Source organism: Rhea pennata, chromosome 3, assembly GCF_028389875.1.
Source record: "Rhea pennata isolate bPtePen1 chromosome 3, bPtePen1.pri, whole genome shotgun sequence".
NCBI classification, from domain to species: Eukaryota; Metazoa; Chordata; class Aves; order Rheiformes; family Rheidae; genus Rhea; species Rhea pennata.
Window position 1 is genome coordinate 8,429,645 of NC_084665.1, and position 15,198 is coordinate 8,444,842.

The window sequence follows — 15,198 nt, forward strand, 5'->3', positions numbered from 1 at the left end:
CTTTTTCCTTTTTTTTTCCCCAAATTAATTACTTAGGTGCTCATGAAGCAGAGTTGCTGGTCACAAAAATAAATTGTTGAGAATATAAAGGCTGGGAGAAACTAGTTAAGTAAATATGACTTATTCTGTAGCTCTGTTTAGCTCTGTATTCTATTCTGTTCTTCCATCCTTCTTTTAGGGGACCCTAGTAAATATTCTTCCAAGCAGTGATGATGATGAGACAGCAATTGTCTCATTAGTAAATTATCCTGGCAGCCTTCTCTTTAGTTCCTTCTAATGTACTCCAGCATCAGGATAGAAGCCTATGTTAGTCCTAAATTATGCAAATGAAATGTCTGTTTGTATTACAAGTAAAAATGTGTCAGATCATGTAGATTTTCTCCTTGACCACTTACAGTTGTGCTGTTTTGCAAATAAGGTTTTAACTGTGTTGCAAGGGGTAGAGTCCTGAACTCACTGAGTCTGTAGTAACTGGGTCATCTGCCACCAAGTTTTTTGTGATGCACATCATAACACTTTCCTTTCTACAGATAACCCTATAACTTGCATAGCTACAGCAATGTTTATGCTGTAAGTATTTGTATTGGCACTGAAGCTTAAAGATGCACATTCAGAGAACAAACAATCCTATGTGTAACCAAGACATGTAAAAGGAACATAAATCTTGTTTTAGTAAAATCCAGTTTTAGTAAATCACTAAATGGCAGGAGTTTTGAAGAAACATTCTGATTATTCAGGATTACACATTAATGGGCTTTTTGCATCTTGAACTCTGACATCACCAGCTATTGGGGAAGGAGAACTAGTAGCCCTAGTAGATGCAATAGTATTAGCAGAGCCAAGGGGCTGCACAACAGGCAGTATCAGTCAGCATTAATAGCAGTTCTGTATGTTCAAGTTAAATGTTTTTAATAACTGTCTGTAATTCCCAGGCATTTGTCAAATGACTTCAGATAGCAAGCCTACTTGGAAGGTAGAGGTTTCTTCAGAATCATTTCCAGTTCTAAGCCTACAGCTAAGTTTGACAGGCACCCCAAATGTGAGCCTCATCTGCCTCCCACTCTTTGAATCATCATGCAATATCTTTTCAAAACAATAAAAGCTTTGTGTATGTGAAAATTTTGTGGTTTGGTTCAAGATTTCTGCATGGATAAAAAATGTGGGTTTAATTAAAACTATTGGTTTTAGAAGTGACTAGAACTGTAGTCAGTATCTTAAGGATATCAAGCCTGAACCCTCTTGAAAAGCCGTCTGTCTTGTCTCACAAGAAAGTTTCCTGTTTAAAGGATGCAATTATAGACTAAAAATCCAGTAATTTTTTATAAATAACATGCCTAGATTTGCCATATGTAATGTTTTGCTTTACTCTGTTAGCAGCAGCTCAGAACACATTTTCACATTTCTTATTCTTGGATGTTTGTGTTCTAACAGTCTTGAACCATCCATTCCTGTAAGGCCAGTTGTACCTCTAGGGCATGTTGTCTGCCTTATGATTTTGCTAACTCATGGAAAAGATTGGAGACTGAACATTCAGAAAAGCAAACTGATTCTGTGGTGTAGAGGAAGGGAGGAAAAAAAATCGTAATGAGTCAAAGACAAGAAGTCCCTTGACTTCACTGGGCTAACTCATAAGGTTAAAAGTAAAGGAGTGGCTTTCTGCTTGTGCAAGGTACGTGACACTTTCTTCCTTTGTGAGCAAGGGTAAATTAGCAGCACTGATGGGGCATGGTGTTGATGTACCTGAGTAGCATCATGTAAGTACTCTGGTTGTACGACATGTCAAAGCCCAGTGCTTAGCTTCTCAAGGATGCTTTGTGATCTGTTGTTGGATTGTTGCTTGTCAGTTGTTGCAGGTGATGGAGTAGATTCTGCAGTAAAACGGACAGATTCTACAGTATAACTGATTTAAAAGACAATGTCTGTTACCAATACAAGTGTCTGTTCTAGTACCGACTGGACAGCCTCACCAAGCACACGATCTCCCTGCTGAGATGAAAGGAATTGCATGAACAAACCTCTAACAGGAGCAGTACTGCAATTTGGAAAGGGTCAGATTTAAGCTCTTGAAGGTGATATCCTCTCCCTCCCCCTGCCTGGGATTGCTTTCAAGTCTGACACAGCCATAAGTGTCTGTTCAGATTCCATTTACATGGAAGCTTCTGGTAGAAGTCTCATGTAACTAGCTCGTTTCATAAAAGCCACCATTTCAGATGATAAAGATCGAATGAAACCAGCCTGCAAGGCTTTTCAACCGAAAACTTGCAACAGTATTCATAATATTTCAGCTTCATGACACACTTCAGCCAGCGTACCTTTGAAGCTGATCTTCAAATGTAACTAGAGTTGGTTTAGACTGTAATTTCTGACTGTTAGCTTCTTGTTTGGTTGCTACTCTTTACTTGAATCTGCTGAACTGCCAAAGATGCTTGAGGTTCTCCTTTGTATTTAAGATATCCTTGAGACAAGACCTTGCCCCGGCCCTCTGACCCTCTAGTCTTGTTTGGTAGGTCACATGAATTTGAAATACTTGCAGCATCTCTTTGCAACAGCAGTTAAAGTATCCAGAAGGGAACCGTCTCAGTACTGGTTTCTGGATTGTAGCAGTCTCTAATTGTTTACAGGTGGATCTTAACACTAACCAATACTAATTATGTGTGTTAGGTAAACTTTACACAAGTCTCTTTGTGGTTACTATGTGTTTCTGTGCCCTTTCTTTTGAAGCAGCTGACTACAGACCTGATATCCTTTACTGGACTGTGAAGTTTGTATACAGTTGGGAATAGCTTTGGTAGTTGACTTACTGAATTGCCAGACTCCACTCTCTGTAAAGCTTTGGAGCGGCATTAAATCTGAATTGGTCTGCTTCACTGTTTCTTGTTCTTACAAGGTAACAGAAGGTGGTAACAAAAACTAACAGCTAGTTTTTTAGTTTTAAAAAAACTTCAAAGTAAATCAAGATTTGGCTTTTTTCTGTTTTTTTATCAAATGATTATATAGACAAATATTTTGTGAATTCAAGTGCGACCTTTGATCTCAAACAGTTGCCTCTTCTGTTATGCAGATAATGATTTCTGCAGGCTTTCTTTAACGGAAACTCCTGGAAAAGTCACTGTCAGCTATCTCTACTTTTCTTGGAGACAAGAACCTGAGCTGCTGCATCTAGTCCCTGACTTCTGCAGGAAGGCCTTTACCCTCTTACACTAGAAGGACAAAACTGTGCAAGTATGATGAGCTATTAGAAGCAGACTTAGTGACACAGGGAAAGTAGTTTGCACACCTTGTCAAGAAGTCTTTGTAGTGACCACAAGGGGGCATTTTAGCGGGACACTGCAAACCCAACTATATTGCTCACGAATGCTGAGGGAGTGGCATCCAGACCCATAGAAAATGAGCTCTTGTGATGGCAGAAGAGTAAGGCTACCAGAACAAGAATCGGGCACTTTACTACAAATCCCTCCTTGCAGTTTCTACTCTTTGGATACTGGAATCTGTAATACTTTTAACATTAATAGCTGAGACTGGAGCAATGGATAAACTTTAGCCAGGTGTGTCTCAGCCTTTGTTAAGCAATTCAACAGGTTGATTTTTCAGCAGTGCTGACTTTGCTTGCACCCCAGGGTCTCACTGAAGACTAATCAGGAGTGGTACTAGGATGTCACTGGCTTTACTACTTATAATTTGTCTCTATTACATCTGTATAATAGCTTTTCATTAAGCAGTTCTCTTTTATACCCAACTTTCTGTACACCATTGCCCTCTTAGCTAACTCTAGGCCTTGCTCTAATTAAACCTTCTTGCCATTGACTAGTTCTTTCATTTCTTTGGGTCAGCTTTCCCCTTCCTTTACTTCCTGTATTCAGCTGCCAGAAGAAATTTGTGGTAATTTTCCTTTCCTACATCTGCCTTGTTTCCACTCAACAGGCTATGTCTAAATGTATTTTTTGCCTCAGAGGTGAGAATTCATTGAGTTACTTTCTCTTTCTGTTGTGCAACAGAGGCAAATACATTGGATCTTGAATTATTATTTTTCCTGGCTTATTGTTCCTTTTCGAATTGAAGATAAGTCACAAGATTGAAACTTACTTTCCTTATTTGCATACAGGAAGTTACGTTTACTTCACAGACATCTGATATTCTCATCCTTCTGAGTCTCATGTTGCATTATGCATTTACTATGTGTAGTAATAAAGTAGTAAAGAAATAATTCAGTCTCAAAGACACAGTATTTAAGACTGAAAACCTTGAGGTTCTTGTTTGGTTTTTATCCTTTTCAGCAATATGAAGATTCAGAAGTAGAATTATTGTACATATAAGTAAGTATTAAACACTCACGTGAGAGAGACCAACCTCTACACTGGTTATTCAAAAAAAAAAAAAAAAAAAAAGAGGAGGGGGGGGAATTATTCTCCAAATGCCCTAAAAGCAAAATTAACAAGTGATGCAAGGCACTGCTGCTTTGATTGCCAAATGAACAAGACTGAAATGGCAGAACCTATAATTGTTCTATGCATGACAAAGCAAGGGGTTTCAAAGTAGTAATAAAGTAAGATCAGGGCTAAAAATTGTAGCCTTACTAAATGTTAGTAAATATAATTTTTTAGTAAATACAAGTTATTTTATTGCTGTCTACTAGTAAATTGGATATACATATTTATATTCATGAAGTCCCTGACAGACACCATTGAAGCTAGGTATTCAAATGGGGTGAACCAGCAGTGTTCATTGCTGTGGCTTACTCATGACTATTGACGGGAAGACTTTGCATAGTGAGGTGGCAGTATGACACATAGTCCCAGGCAGTTGGCTTAAAAAAAAAATGCAGGTCCAAATGAGATGAGTATATGGACAACTTTACAAATTGATTGTAAATATGCTTTGCATAGGCAAGAGGGCTTTATGTGTAAATTTTGCTTCTAAGAGGTATTATGCCCATGGCTATAACGCTTCACCTTGAAGAATACTGTCACTTTCTGTGATTCCCAAGTGAAGTGCTTGAACTACGCAAGTCAGAACTATGTGGGTCATTGGGCTAGAGATTTAAGAACAAGTTGTAAAACTTCACATTTGAAGGAGTCATGTTGAGTGGGGCTATACTGAAATAATGTGTTTTCTATCTTTTATTTTGGCTGCGGATACAGTCTTCTGGGACTCTTGAAGCTCAAAGTGATGACAAGTAGCCTAAATATCTTGTTAGCCTTGAAGAAAAAGGGAAGGCTTGTAATAAAAACCTGGGTGACGGGTATTTTCTATAGGTAGATCAGGGCATAACAACTAACTGGTATATGCTGGAGTTTGGGGAACAGAAGAATTAATATAGATACATGTTGCTTGGGTCTTTTGTTTTTTCCCCAGTGTGGTCTCCTGTCATAACCAGGCCAATCTAACTGCTTGCTGTTGCCAAAAGGGGTGATTCCAGTCCATCCTTCTGCCCTATGCTTTCTTGGCTGTAGCTAAAGCAATTCTATTGCTTCCCCTCATATCAGCAATTGGGGGGCTAATCTAGCTGAATATTCATCCAGGGTGGGGAAGAAAAGGCTGTTTTCTGCTGATCTGCTGTTCGCTGTACTCAGCCTGAACTCATGTCTCCATAAGCCATCTCACTACAGGACTACAGCATCTGCTGTATCCTAATTCAGGCATGAGTTTGCAATAGGATGGTCCATTTCAGAGGCCCCTAAGAAACCGTACCATAAGGCTTTTATGTAGCACGGGGAAGAAAAAACATCTCTCTTCAGTTTATTCTTCACCTACCAGCAACTAGGAAAGTTTTTTCTCTATTACAGTAATTAATCAACTCACAATCTGAGCTATGTGCTTCTAGCACTGGAATAGAGAAGGGAATTAGGAAACCCTTTAAAGGGTTGGGGGAGAAGGTAGCTGAGAACTGCTCTGAGAACTAAATCTCTGAGGGAAGGAATGTGACTAAGAAATTTCACTCAGGTATTTGCATCTTTCCCAAGCTAAGAATATACTGTTATGCTACAGTATATGAAGACAGCACTTCAGTGTGAAGCTACTACTGCTGCCCCAAACTGTCTTCTGGAAACTCATTCTTTACTTGTTGCTGGTACAAGCATTTCTGTGATGTGCAGGGAACTGGTTCAAGAAGCTGACTGAGCAGAAAAAACAACCTTTTCATGTCCCCTAGGTTATGTTTAAGCAAGCTTTCTGTATAGCCAAATAATAGTATAAGAATGCAAGGGTGAAGGAGTCTCCTGGAGGCGAGGAGAGAGAGAGGGGCAACTGCCTTTTTTGAACACTGCTACAGCCTAAAGTGTTCACGGAGTAACAGTTTTAATGTTAGGTACTTGCATATAAAAACAGTTCATCCCCTGAAGAAGTTGCATCATAGGTGAATAAGAAGTGTGGGAGCAAGAAAGTATCTTCTGTGTTTTCTATTGAGGAAACTAAGGTCCAGAGAATTGTAAGACTTGCCTAAGAGTAGAAAGGCTGAATTGCCAGGAGACAAATTCCAGTCTCCTGATTCATAGCCTTATGCCTTATCCGCAAGACCAACCTCCTCCTATTAGCATTTCCTCTCTCTCCACCCTGTGTTGAGAGGAGGCACACCAGCATTGTTCTATATCAAACTAAAAGCATAGTACAGGAGTCTTCTAACAGAATGACCCAAACACCCTTTGAGTTTGTCATTAATCTGGAAGCTATGTGGGGTGGGTTTTTTTTTTTTTTTTTTTTGAACTGCTTCTGCATTAGGCTCTTCCTCAGTGGCATCATGAACCACAAAAGCTATTAACCATTGAAGGGTCCCTCAATATTTAAATAAGAGGTGCTTGAGACTTAAACAACAAAAGATTTCTCTTAAAGGCATAGGGGATTTGAAACTAGTAATCAGGAGCATGTGGGAGGTGTGAGATCTGATGGGCAGAAAAACAGGGCTTCTAACTTTGTAAGGAAAGAAGTGGATGATGCTTTTTTTTTTTTTTTTTTTTTTTTCCCTCATTCCTCTTACTAGAAGAGCCTGATTCTAAAAGTACCTTAGTCAGTGGCTGCTTGGCTGCTTAATCAGGCCAGTGACAAGTGGGTTATCATTGATCTAAGTCAGATAGCTGGGAACAGGAAATAGAGACTTAACAATATGCCTATACCACTTTTCTACTACAGCAGGCTTTAGCAGACTTTATTGGGCAATGCCTGTACTAAGCACCACTAAAGATCCATCAGCCTGTCGTTGATAAACACTCTGTCCTTTACTGTAGGAATAGGATTTTTTTTTTCATTCTTATGTTTTCTTGCTGCCCTGTGACATTCTCTGCTGAAGTGGGAAGATTTGTTTCTTACAGCAGTCTAGATGTTAACAGTGCTAGTACTGTAGCCAGTGAAAACCAAGAGGGAGGACCTGTCTTTGGGCTTTGATAAATGGAGAAAATATGATGTTAAACAGTTAAAGCAAGTGCTTTAACTGGAAGACAGGAAGTGATGCACTGGATCAAACTGGTCTAAGAATTCTGGTATCTTGCCTCTGGCTATAGCTCAAGCCAGTTGACAAAAGTGATGCGTTTGGCCTTCCTTATGCAATGTTATGGAAGGGGAATTCCGTCCTGCCTTCTGCAAAGATCTGCATATGCCTAATGTTAGGGCATGTTCTTATACCTCATGTCAGATGCTGACCAGCTTTCTGTAATTAGCAGTGCTATACTGCGGTTCTCTTTCACATCACTCTCCAGGATAATCCTGGTGCCATAAATCCAGATTGGTGCAGAACACGTTTGCGTGCAGAGTAATCATAGGAATAGAAGGATCTATAGACTCTCATGATTTTGAGCAAAGCATCTCTCATTTTGGTTAAGTTTTTGCCTTTCATCTCAGACTTCTCTGTTGCTGTGGAACTTTCCCCTGATCTAAGAGTGGGAACATGTTTTGCAACAGCCATGCTGGCTTAGACTTAAGATTCATTCAGCCCAATATTGCTGTCTTCCCTGGGCATCTGCTTACAACTACTTTTGGAGATGCAAAAATGGGCAAGGAAAATGTCTTACCTCCCACTTCCCTTCATCCAGTCATTTTGCTCAGGGACTTCCTGAGTCAAATCCAGTTGCTGTGTATCCAGATTGTAGGTGCACGAAGCTGTCATGTAGTGAAGCATTTGACGTGGGTGTTTTGGGCTCCTTCCCCCTCCCCCCTCGGATTTATTATAGGCTGTTTTTATTCAGGGGAGGATCAGGGATAGAAATGAGCGGGGTGCATTTTTTCTAACGTCCCCAAAACCTTAATTCTCTCTTAAAAATAGTATCAAGAAGCAGTTTGCACTATAGACACTGGTGTGCATTTGTTAGATATTTCCCCAGTTTCTAAAATACAGTCTTAAGGGTTGTCTTAGGAGCAACCTGTTCCTGCTAGCTGTAAGAATCAAATTCAAAAGAGCTGTAGAAAAAACAGGGAATGCTTACTGATGTTTTAGTCATAACAGATGGTATTTCTACTGCCTGGAATGGTTGCCCTTAATTTCACATTGGTTAGACTATATGCTACAATAGTTTTCCTTTTGAAGAAATGAGTAGACACTTCTGTTTTGAGCCACAGAGTTTCCTGGTGTCTAGGTCTGTGCCTACTCAGCAGAGTCCTAGGCTGGAAGAGTAGATGGGAACCAAGGATCTGAACTTTATTTAAGGAAGCACCTAAATCCTTTCTTCCTGAAAGGCTCTGGTTTACTATCTAACATTTTGCAAACTAGGCTGAAAATATGAAAGTAAAAATGAAGTTCACCTCCAGTCTGTCCATATGGCTTTAGTTACTGCTTGGTTTACATGCAAAACCAAAACTCTCATCTAAAACTCATCCACCAAAGCTCAGACTCCAGCTCTGGGGTTAGTAACATCACAGGGCTTTTCCAGCTGCAGCTAGCTAAGAGGAGTGAATGCAATAGCCTTCCCCTTCCTTTTTCGTAATCCTGTTCAGATCAGTCATGTGATCTGCAAGAATGTGGTATACACTCAAAATGGGAACGTTTCTCCAGCTGTCCAACCTTGCAAATGGAGGCTTTCCAGAACAGTTGTGCCACAGCCAGATGAGTGATTCAAAAGTTAAAGTAAGTGTTAACATTAGGTGTTCATAAAACTAAATGTCGGCATTTGGACACAGGCAGTTAGTGAAGTCCAGGTTGTGTTGCTTTTCCATCTGCTGCTTTTAGCATAGAGCAAAAAGCAGCAGGACTCCGAGTGCCTTCCCTGTTAACATGCCGTATCTCAGATCTCTTAACCACCTCGCTTCAACTGTGAGAGAGAAGCATTCACCTTCACCTCGGCCCCCAACTGATCAATCTGAAGAACATTGCTTTGCTGGTGTATCTTTTGAGGCTTGTGTGTGTATGTGTAGGTAAAATCAAAGTTTGACTAGAATATGATGATAACCTCGACAGCATCATTTACATCAATCAGTGAATCCAAGAAATGAAAGAAATAAAGATGTAGTCCTTATTTCTTGCAGTTCTAGGGCGTTGTGGTTTTGTGCCTTTTGTCGTATTTGACATTGTGATTTTTGTGTAGATGATGGAAAAAATATGCTGTTCTGGTAAGAAACTAACACACAAACAAATGTGTGCTTAGTATCTAGATATAATCATGTAACTGTTCTTCCCTCTGGCTCTAGGAAGACTAATGTAATAAAAATTTTGATTATCCTGCTGATGACCTGTAGGGTTCCCTCATTTCATATACTTCTAAAGCTGACACGGGCAAAGCAAATCTGGGTCTACTTATGTAATGTATATTCGTGACATGGTGTTTTCTGTAGGATCATCTGCAGTATCTAGCTCTAAATCAGTAGAGCTTCATGGCTTCACTTTCTGAAATCCATCCTGGTAGTGCATTTAGACGAAAACCTGTGACTACTAACTTAAATAAGGAAAGTTTTGCTTGGGGAAGGGAGAAATAGAACTTCCTCACTTCCTCTAACTGCTAACGTTACGTATCTATAAATGATGATATCTGGGCAAAGCTGGGGTTATGGAGAAAGGTTCCGTCAGGTTGTTGTGGACCCGCAGAGCAGGGAAGAGCAGGAAAAGTAGTAAGCATCTGGCCGTTTCTTCTGCTCCACTACCCCGTTAGCGTATGGATTTGCAGCCTAGAGAACAGAGTTTCCTATACATTGTAATAACCTTTGCTTAAAAAGGGGGGGGGGGGCGGAGGGATAGTAGTCGAAACGCCAGCTATCTACCTTGCTTTGGGTGGCGTGTGCTGCTGCTGTTACTCTCAGCACCGTGCCGGCCTCGCCTCTATCCGGGGGCGATATCCTCCGCCGGCCGCGGCCGCGCTGCGAGGTGCCTCCGGCGCCCCCAGAGCCGCTTGCAGCGGGCGCCCCGTCGGGCGGGGGCCGCGCCGCGCCGCGCCGGGGGCGAGGCCGGGAGCGCGGGGGCGGCGCGGCCCCGCCCGCCCGGCGCGGAGGGGGGTTTCCGCGCGGGCGCCGCCCCGCGCCGCGCCGCGCCGCGCCCCGCCCCGCGGGAAATCCCCGGCGGCGCGGGCGGCGGCGGCGCGTTAGCGGGCGGCGCGGCGCGGCGCGGGGCAGGGCGCGAGCGAGCGAGCGAGCGAGCGAGGGCGGCGCGTCCGCCCGCCCCCTGCCGAGGTGCCGGCCCGGCGGGCAGCCCCGCCGCGGCAGTCGGCCGGAGCGGCTGCGCGGAGCTGTCAGCATGGCCGGTGAGTGCGGGGCGGCGGGGAGGGAGGGGGGCGCGCCCGGGCCCCCCGCGCGGGTCGCGCCGCGGCAGGAGGAGCGAGCGGCCGTTGGGTGTGCAGCGCGGGCGGGCGGCTTGCCCCGCCGCCTGCCTGCCTGCCTGCCTGCCTGCCTGCCTGCCGGCTAGGGCTGCGGGCAGGCCCAGCTGGGCGGCGGCGCGGCGGAGCTCTTCCGCTCAGCCCAGCGCCTGCCCTTGGCGCTGAGCCCTCGTCCGGCGGCCGTGCGGAAAGGCGAGCGGTGAACGGCTCGGGGACGTCCGGATCGACTGCAGCGGGCCTCACAGGGCCGCAAATCTTCAGAGGCCTCCTTGAAACGCTTAGGCGTTAAGCAAGCGCGCGGGTCTCGGGTCTGGGACAGACGGATGCGTCTGTAGGCCAAAGGCTCCGCGATGCTCAGCTGGATCCTGTTCGCGTAGGAGCGCAGAACAGAAATGGTACAAATGCAAAATAATGCAGAGAGGGGACTGCGTGTTGAGTAATTGCATCATTTGGCCTAAATTAAACAGTCTTTTAAAAAAGTAGCTTTCTGGCATTTTCTTTGGGGTTTAAAAAAAAAAAAAATCCATCGGACTTGATGGCGTTCATTACAGTGACGCTTCCGGGGAAAGATGCTCTCCCACTTCCAAGTTAGACGCGTGTGTTCTGCAATCTGTTACCAAAGTGTAAGCTTTGTACTTTTGATACATATATATGCATATGAACTATCAGCAGAGAAATAAAGTTAGTGGGTTTGTGTGGAAGATGTCTTTTAATTGTTGTTGTTGCTATTATTATTATTGCTTAACTGAAGCAGGAAAGAGTACTCTTTTCTTACCTCTAGTACATTCTCAGTGTAATTAGGAACCAGATAAGGAATTTTTCGGGAGGGGAAGTTCTTAACTTCCTGGTACTAGCTATACTCGCTAGTTTTTTTAGTGCTTTTTTTTTTTTTTTTGGTGGTGGTTGCTATTCTGTAATGTCACACAACAACGAAGAGGAAGTTCATGAGAAGTTTGGTCTCTGTTAGACTGCACAGTTTATGGAGTCCTAGGGAGATTGCTGCTTTCTGAAATACGTATGTATTCACACTCTGGGTTATCTTAGATTGAGGCAGAATGTTATACAGCAGACCTTCCACCGTGGTGTTTTTAGCCTGAGCTGTTGCAGGAGGTTGTAAGGTTTTATATTACCTGCTCAAACTTTTTGGAAATGGCTTTTGCTATGGAGGGTACAGAGTCAGTGGAGTTCTGTGCAGAACAGTAATGCTGGAGTTGAAGGGCAGCGTTTTTCCCATCTGTATTTCACTGCACTTAAACCATACGTTTTGGGGTGGTGTATTCACATCTTCCACAAAGGTCATATTCCAGTTGCTCTTGTAGCCCACACCTACTTTGCTTTCAGGCTCACATATTGCTGAAGAATATGTTCAAGAAATGTTCTCCATGTGAGAAAACTACAAATTCTGTGATGCCTCCAGAGCCTGTTTCATTTGAGCAAAGCAACAGGAGAAAGTATGATTCCACTGTCCAGTTGCCCTTCTGCTTGGTGGCATTTTGTTTTCCTCCCATCTCACTGCACCTCTGAATATCCTCATCCCAAAGGTCCGGCTAAGTTTCTTCCACTTCCTCAGGAACTTCACTTTATAAACACAGCCCCTCATTTTAAGATGAATACTTTGCCTAGTCCCCTTCTCTAGCCTGCAACACACGTTACAGGGTAAAAAGACTTAGTCTTTGATAACTCTTCAGCAGATACATACAAAGATGCTTCTGAATGGGGGAGTAGGAGATAAGTGGGAAGCCTTTATTTATATCCTTTAGTTTTAATTCTAATGGCTTAGACCATGTTAGACTTTAAACTGTCCCAGACTCTCATCTTGGGGAAGTCTGATGGAAACGCTGGTTTGATTTTTTGGGGGGAGTTGTCCTCTTGTTGCTTTTTGCATTACTCCTACAGATCACAATATAGCAGCCTTTTGCTCTTCAGTGAGGGTAACCTGGCTGAGCTTTCCCTGCTCCTACTGTTTTTTACCTTTTTTCCTTGCTTATGTAACAGGGATGCTTGGTCTCTTACATTTCCTTTAAAATTATTTATTGGAGCATTGAAGGGCAACAATTTTGCAATTTAGAAACCAACAGGCAGTTTGTAATATGTAGCATAGTATTTCTATTGCTGGTATGTGTATAAGTGGTTACAATCACAAACATAGGTGAAACTCTAAAGCGCTGTCTAAGTGAGGGGTTAGCTAGATTTTTGTTTGCTTCCATTTCAAATGCTTATCTGAGTAGATGTGGGTAAATAGGTAATACAAGCAGCCTTATGTTTCTCTTACAGGATTAGTGAAAGAGTCTCTGCTTTGGACATAGTTCATATTTCTTTGACAAAATAAGATCTGAAAAGGACAGATCTTTAGCAACTTTGTGGGAGCTAGCAGGCTTCTGTGTGTGAGTGTAGATTACGAAATAGTTAAGCCATGACATTTCACGAGTGCGTTGCTTATTTACCGAAATAGGGAACACTGAACAGACCTCCACTTCACTGCAGAGTGCTGATAATACCTTTAGTTCACAGAACCACTTCTATGTGTTTCCCCTCTACACAAGCCATGATGACACTGATAATTGTGGTGGAGATGATAACATGGTTCTTAAACAGGGAGAGTGAGAACCAGGATAAAATGAAGTTTAGTATTTAATCGGTGGAGGCTGCCGCATCACCAAGCTCAACTTTCCCACAAACACACCTGCTGTTAAGCAGTGGGTTTGCCTTCAATGACATTTGTTTCAACCACAGTCCCCTAATGAGTGTTGAGCCCAGAGTTCTGAAATAGGCAAGTGCTCTTAATGGGTGAGAAAAAAAATCTCTTAAGCAGGTATTACTCGAGCATGAAGGGAAATTTGGGGTTAAAACAGAGTTAAAGATTTGAAATGCTTGTGCACTATGGTGATTTCACATAGCAAGGCTCTAGCTAGTTTGACCAATATGTAATGTGTGTGGGTGTGTTGCGGGTCTGTTCAGCAGCTATGAAAACATGCATTTGTCTCCAAAGAAAGATTATTAGTAGGCACTTTACTCGAGTTCTGTCACTATAATATCTAAAATAGATTTTTAATTTAACATATAGATACATGACTGTATTTGATACACTGCATTATCTAGGAATGGAAAAATTAGATTCTTTTTTTGCTCACTTACATGATAGAAATGGGAGGCTAACAAATGCTCAATAGTCACTCCTTTTATTGTCTGCTGAACTGTCCTGATACATGCTAGCATAAGTAAGTTTTAAGTGTGAAAGTTGCATGGCCATATACTGGTGTGTGGATTTGATTTTGTGCGTAGTTGAGGCATCTGATTCCTCTCTGCAGTCAGCTTTGCATCAGTTCTAGACTTTTTCTTTTGTTGTTATTGTCCATCCCTCCCCACCCTTTGCTGGCATTGCTCGTTTTTCAGAAAGACAAAATATGAAAACTTATCTAAAAGATCTGAGAAGCACCTGGAAAATTGCCTATCCTTGTAAGTAACTGGAGCTAGAGTAGTGGCTGATGTGTATTTAATGTGACAGCTGATGGTCTGTTTTCAGAAACTGAATTTAAATCTGCTGGGTAGAAGATGATCAATTTCATTATTGCCATTTTGATAAATTTTTAGGAAGCAATGTGAAACTGTAGTTCTCAAATTTTGCCACCAAATACAGCCTGAAGTTGAAATGCAGTTTGCCCTTTAAAAGGCATTCAGTTGACAGACTTTGAAAAGGCAGGTAGTGTTGGAGACAGTTCCAGCATCAGAGCTCCTTTCACATGCTCCTATGCCATAGCTGTCTGTAAATGTCTTCAAGTAAAACATGCGTACCGGTAAGACCAAGGTGACACCTCAGAGGCATGGTTCTTTCTTTTCCTTCTCTTAATTATTTCATAATTTAGTTTACAGTATTTTCTTGCTTTGGGTTCTGAACTGCTGCAGCATTAGAAGTCTTTTGCAATCAAGAAATCCCAGTCAAAGTTCAAGCTTTGCGTTGTCAGGTATACCTAAGTCTTTGTAAGTGCAGCAAAAGAAAAGTTTTTTTATGGAGTTAAGATTGGAATCCACCTCTTGACAAAACTCATATCCTACAGAGGTGTTGGCAGGCAGAAGGAAGTAGGGGAGCTTTTACCCATTTAACATTTTCAATACTCTTAACTATTTTCCGTATTATGTTGATGTCTAAGCGCTATTTTCAGAGCTGTACCACAGGATGTTGCCTGTCATGTTTGTTTGTCATGTTCACTAACCCTGCTCGAGTAGGATGCTATTATACGAAGATGACAGAGAGCACTGTAGGCATTTCCATAAGCTATGTTCTTCTGATCATGTAACACCATGATGATTCAACTTCTACAGTATTTACTTTCCCTCTGTTATTTGTTTTTCACATGCCATCCCACTGTTGTCACTGTTTGACTGACTGTCCTGTTTGGTGTTTTCAGATACATTAAATAGGTTATTATTGGCTGTCAGTAAAAATTACTTTAAAAGTACTGATACTTAGGCTAAGTTG

The 15,198-nt window shown here is 42.2% G+C and overlaps 2 protein-coding genes across 4 annotated transcripts in view; both read left to right on the top strand.

Annotated features, from left to right (window-relative positions):
- PAPOLG (poly(A) polymerase gamma) overlaps positions 1–3,107 on the top strand; it is a 33,574-nt gene extending 30,467 nt beyond the window's left edge. The window contains exon 23 of one of the 2 annotated variants that reach the window (XM_062571504.1): positions 3,062–3,107. The gene's annotated coding sequence lies outside the window, so the exon portion shown is untranslated. Of the gene's footprint in view, positions 1–932; positions 1,063–3,061 lie in introns of those variants that run through there. The other variant, XM_062571503.1, reaches the window with a different exon arrangement.
- Positions 3,108–8,679: 5,572 nt separating this feature from the next.
- The window catches only part of REL (REL proto-oncogene, NF-kB subunit), a 35,762-nt gene continuing 29,243 nt past the window's right edge, over positions 8,680–15,198 (top strand). The window contains exon 1 of one of the 2 annotated variants that reach the window (XM_062571509.1): positions 8,680–9,046. Coding sequence is in view for 1 of the 2 variants with exons in the window: in XM_062571508.1 (XP_062427492.1) it covers positions 10,643–10,649 (7 nt within the window). In the remaining variant the exon portion in view is untranslated. Of the gene's footprint in view, positions 9,047–10,583; positions 10,650–15,198 lie in introns of those variants that run through there. The other variant, XM_062571508.1, reaches the window with a different exon arrangement.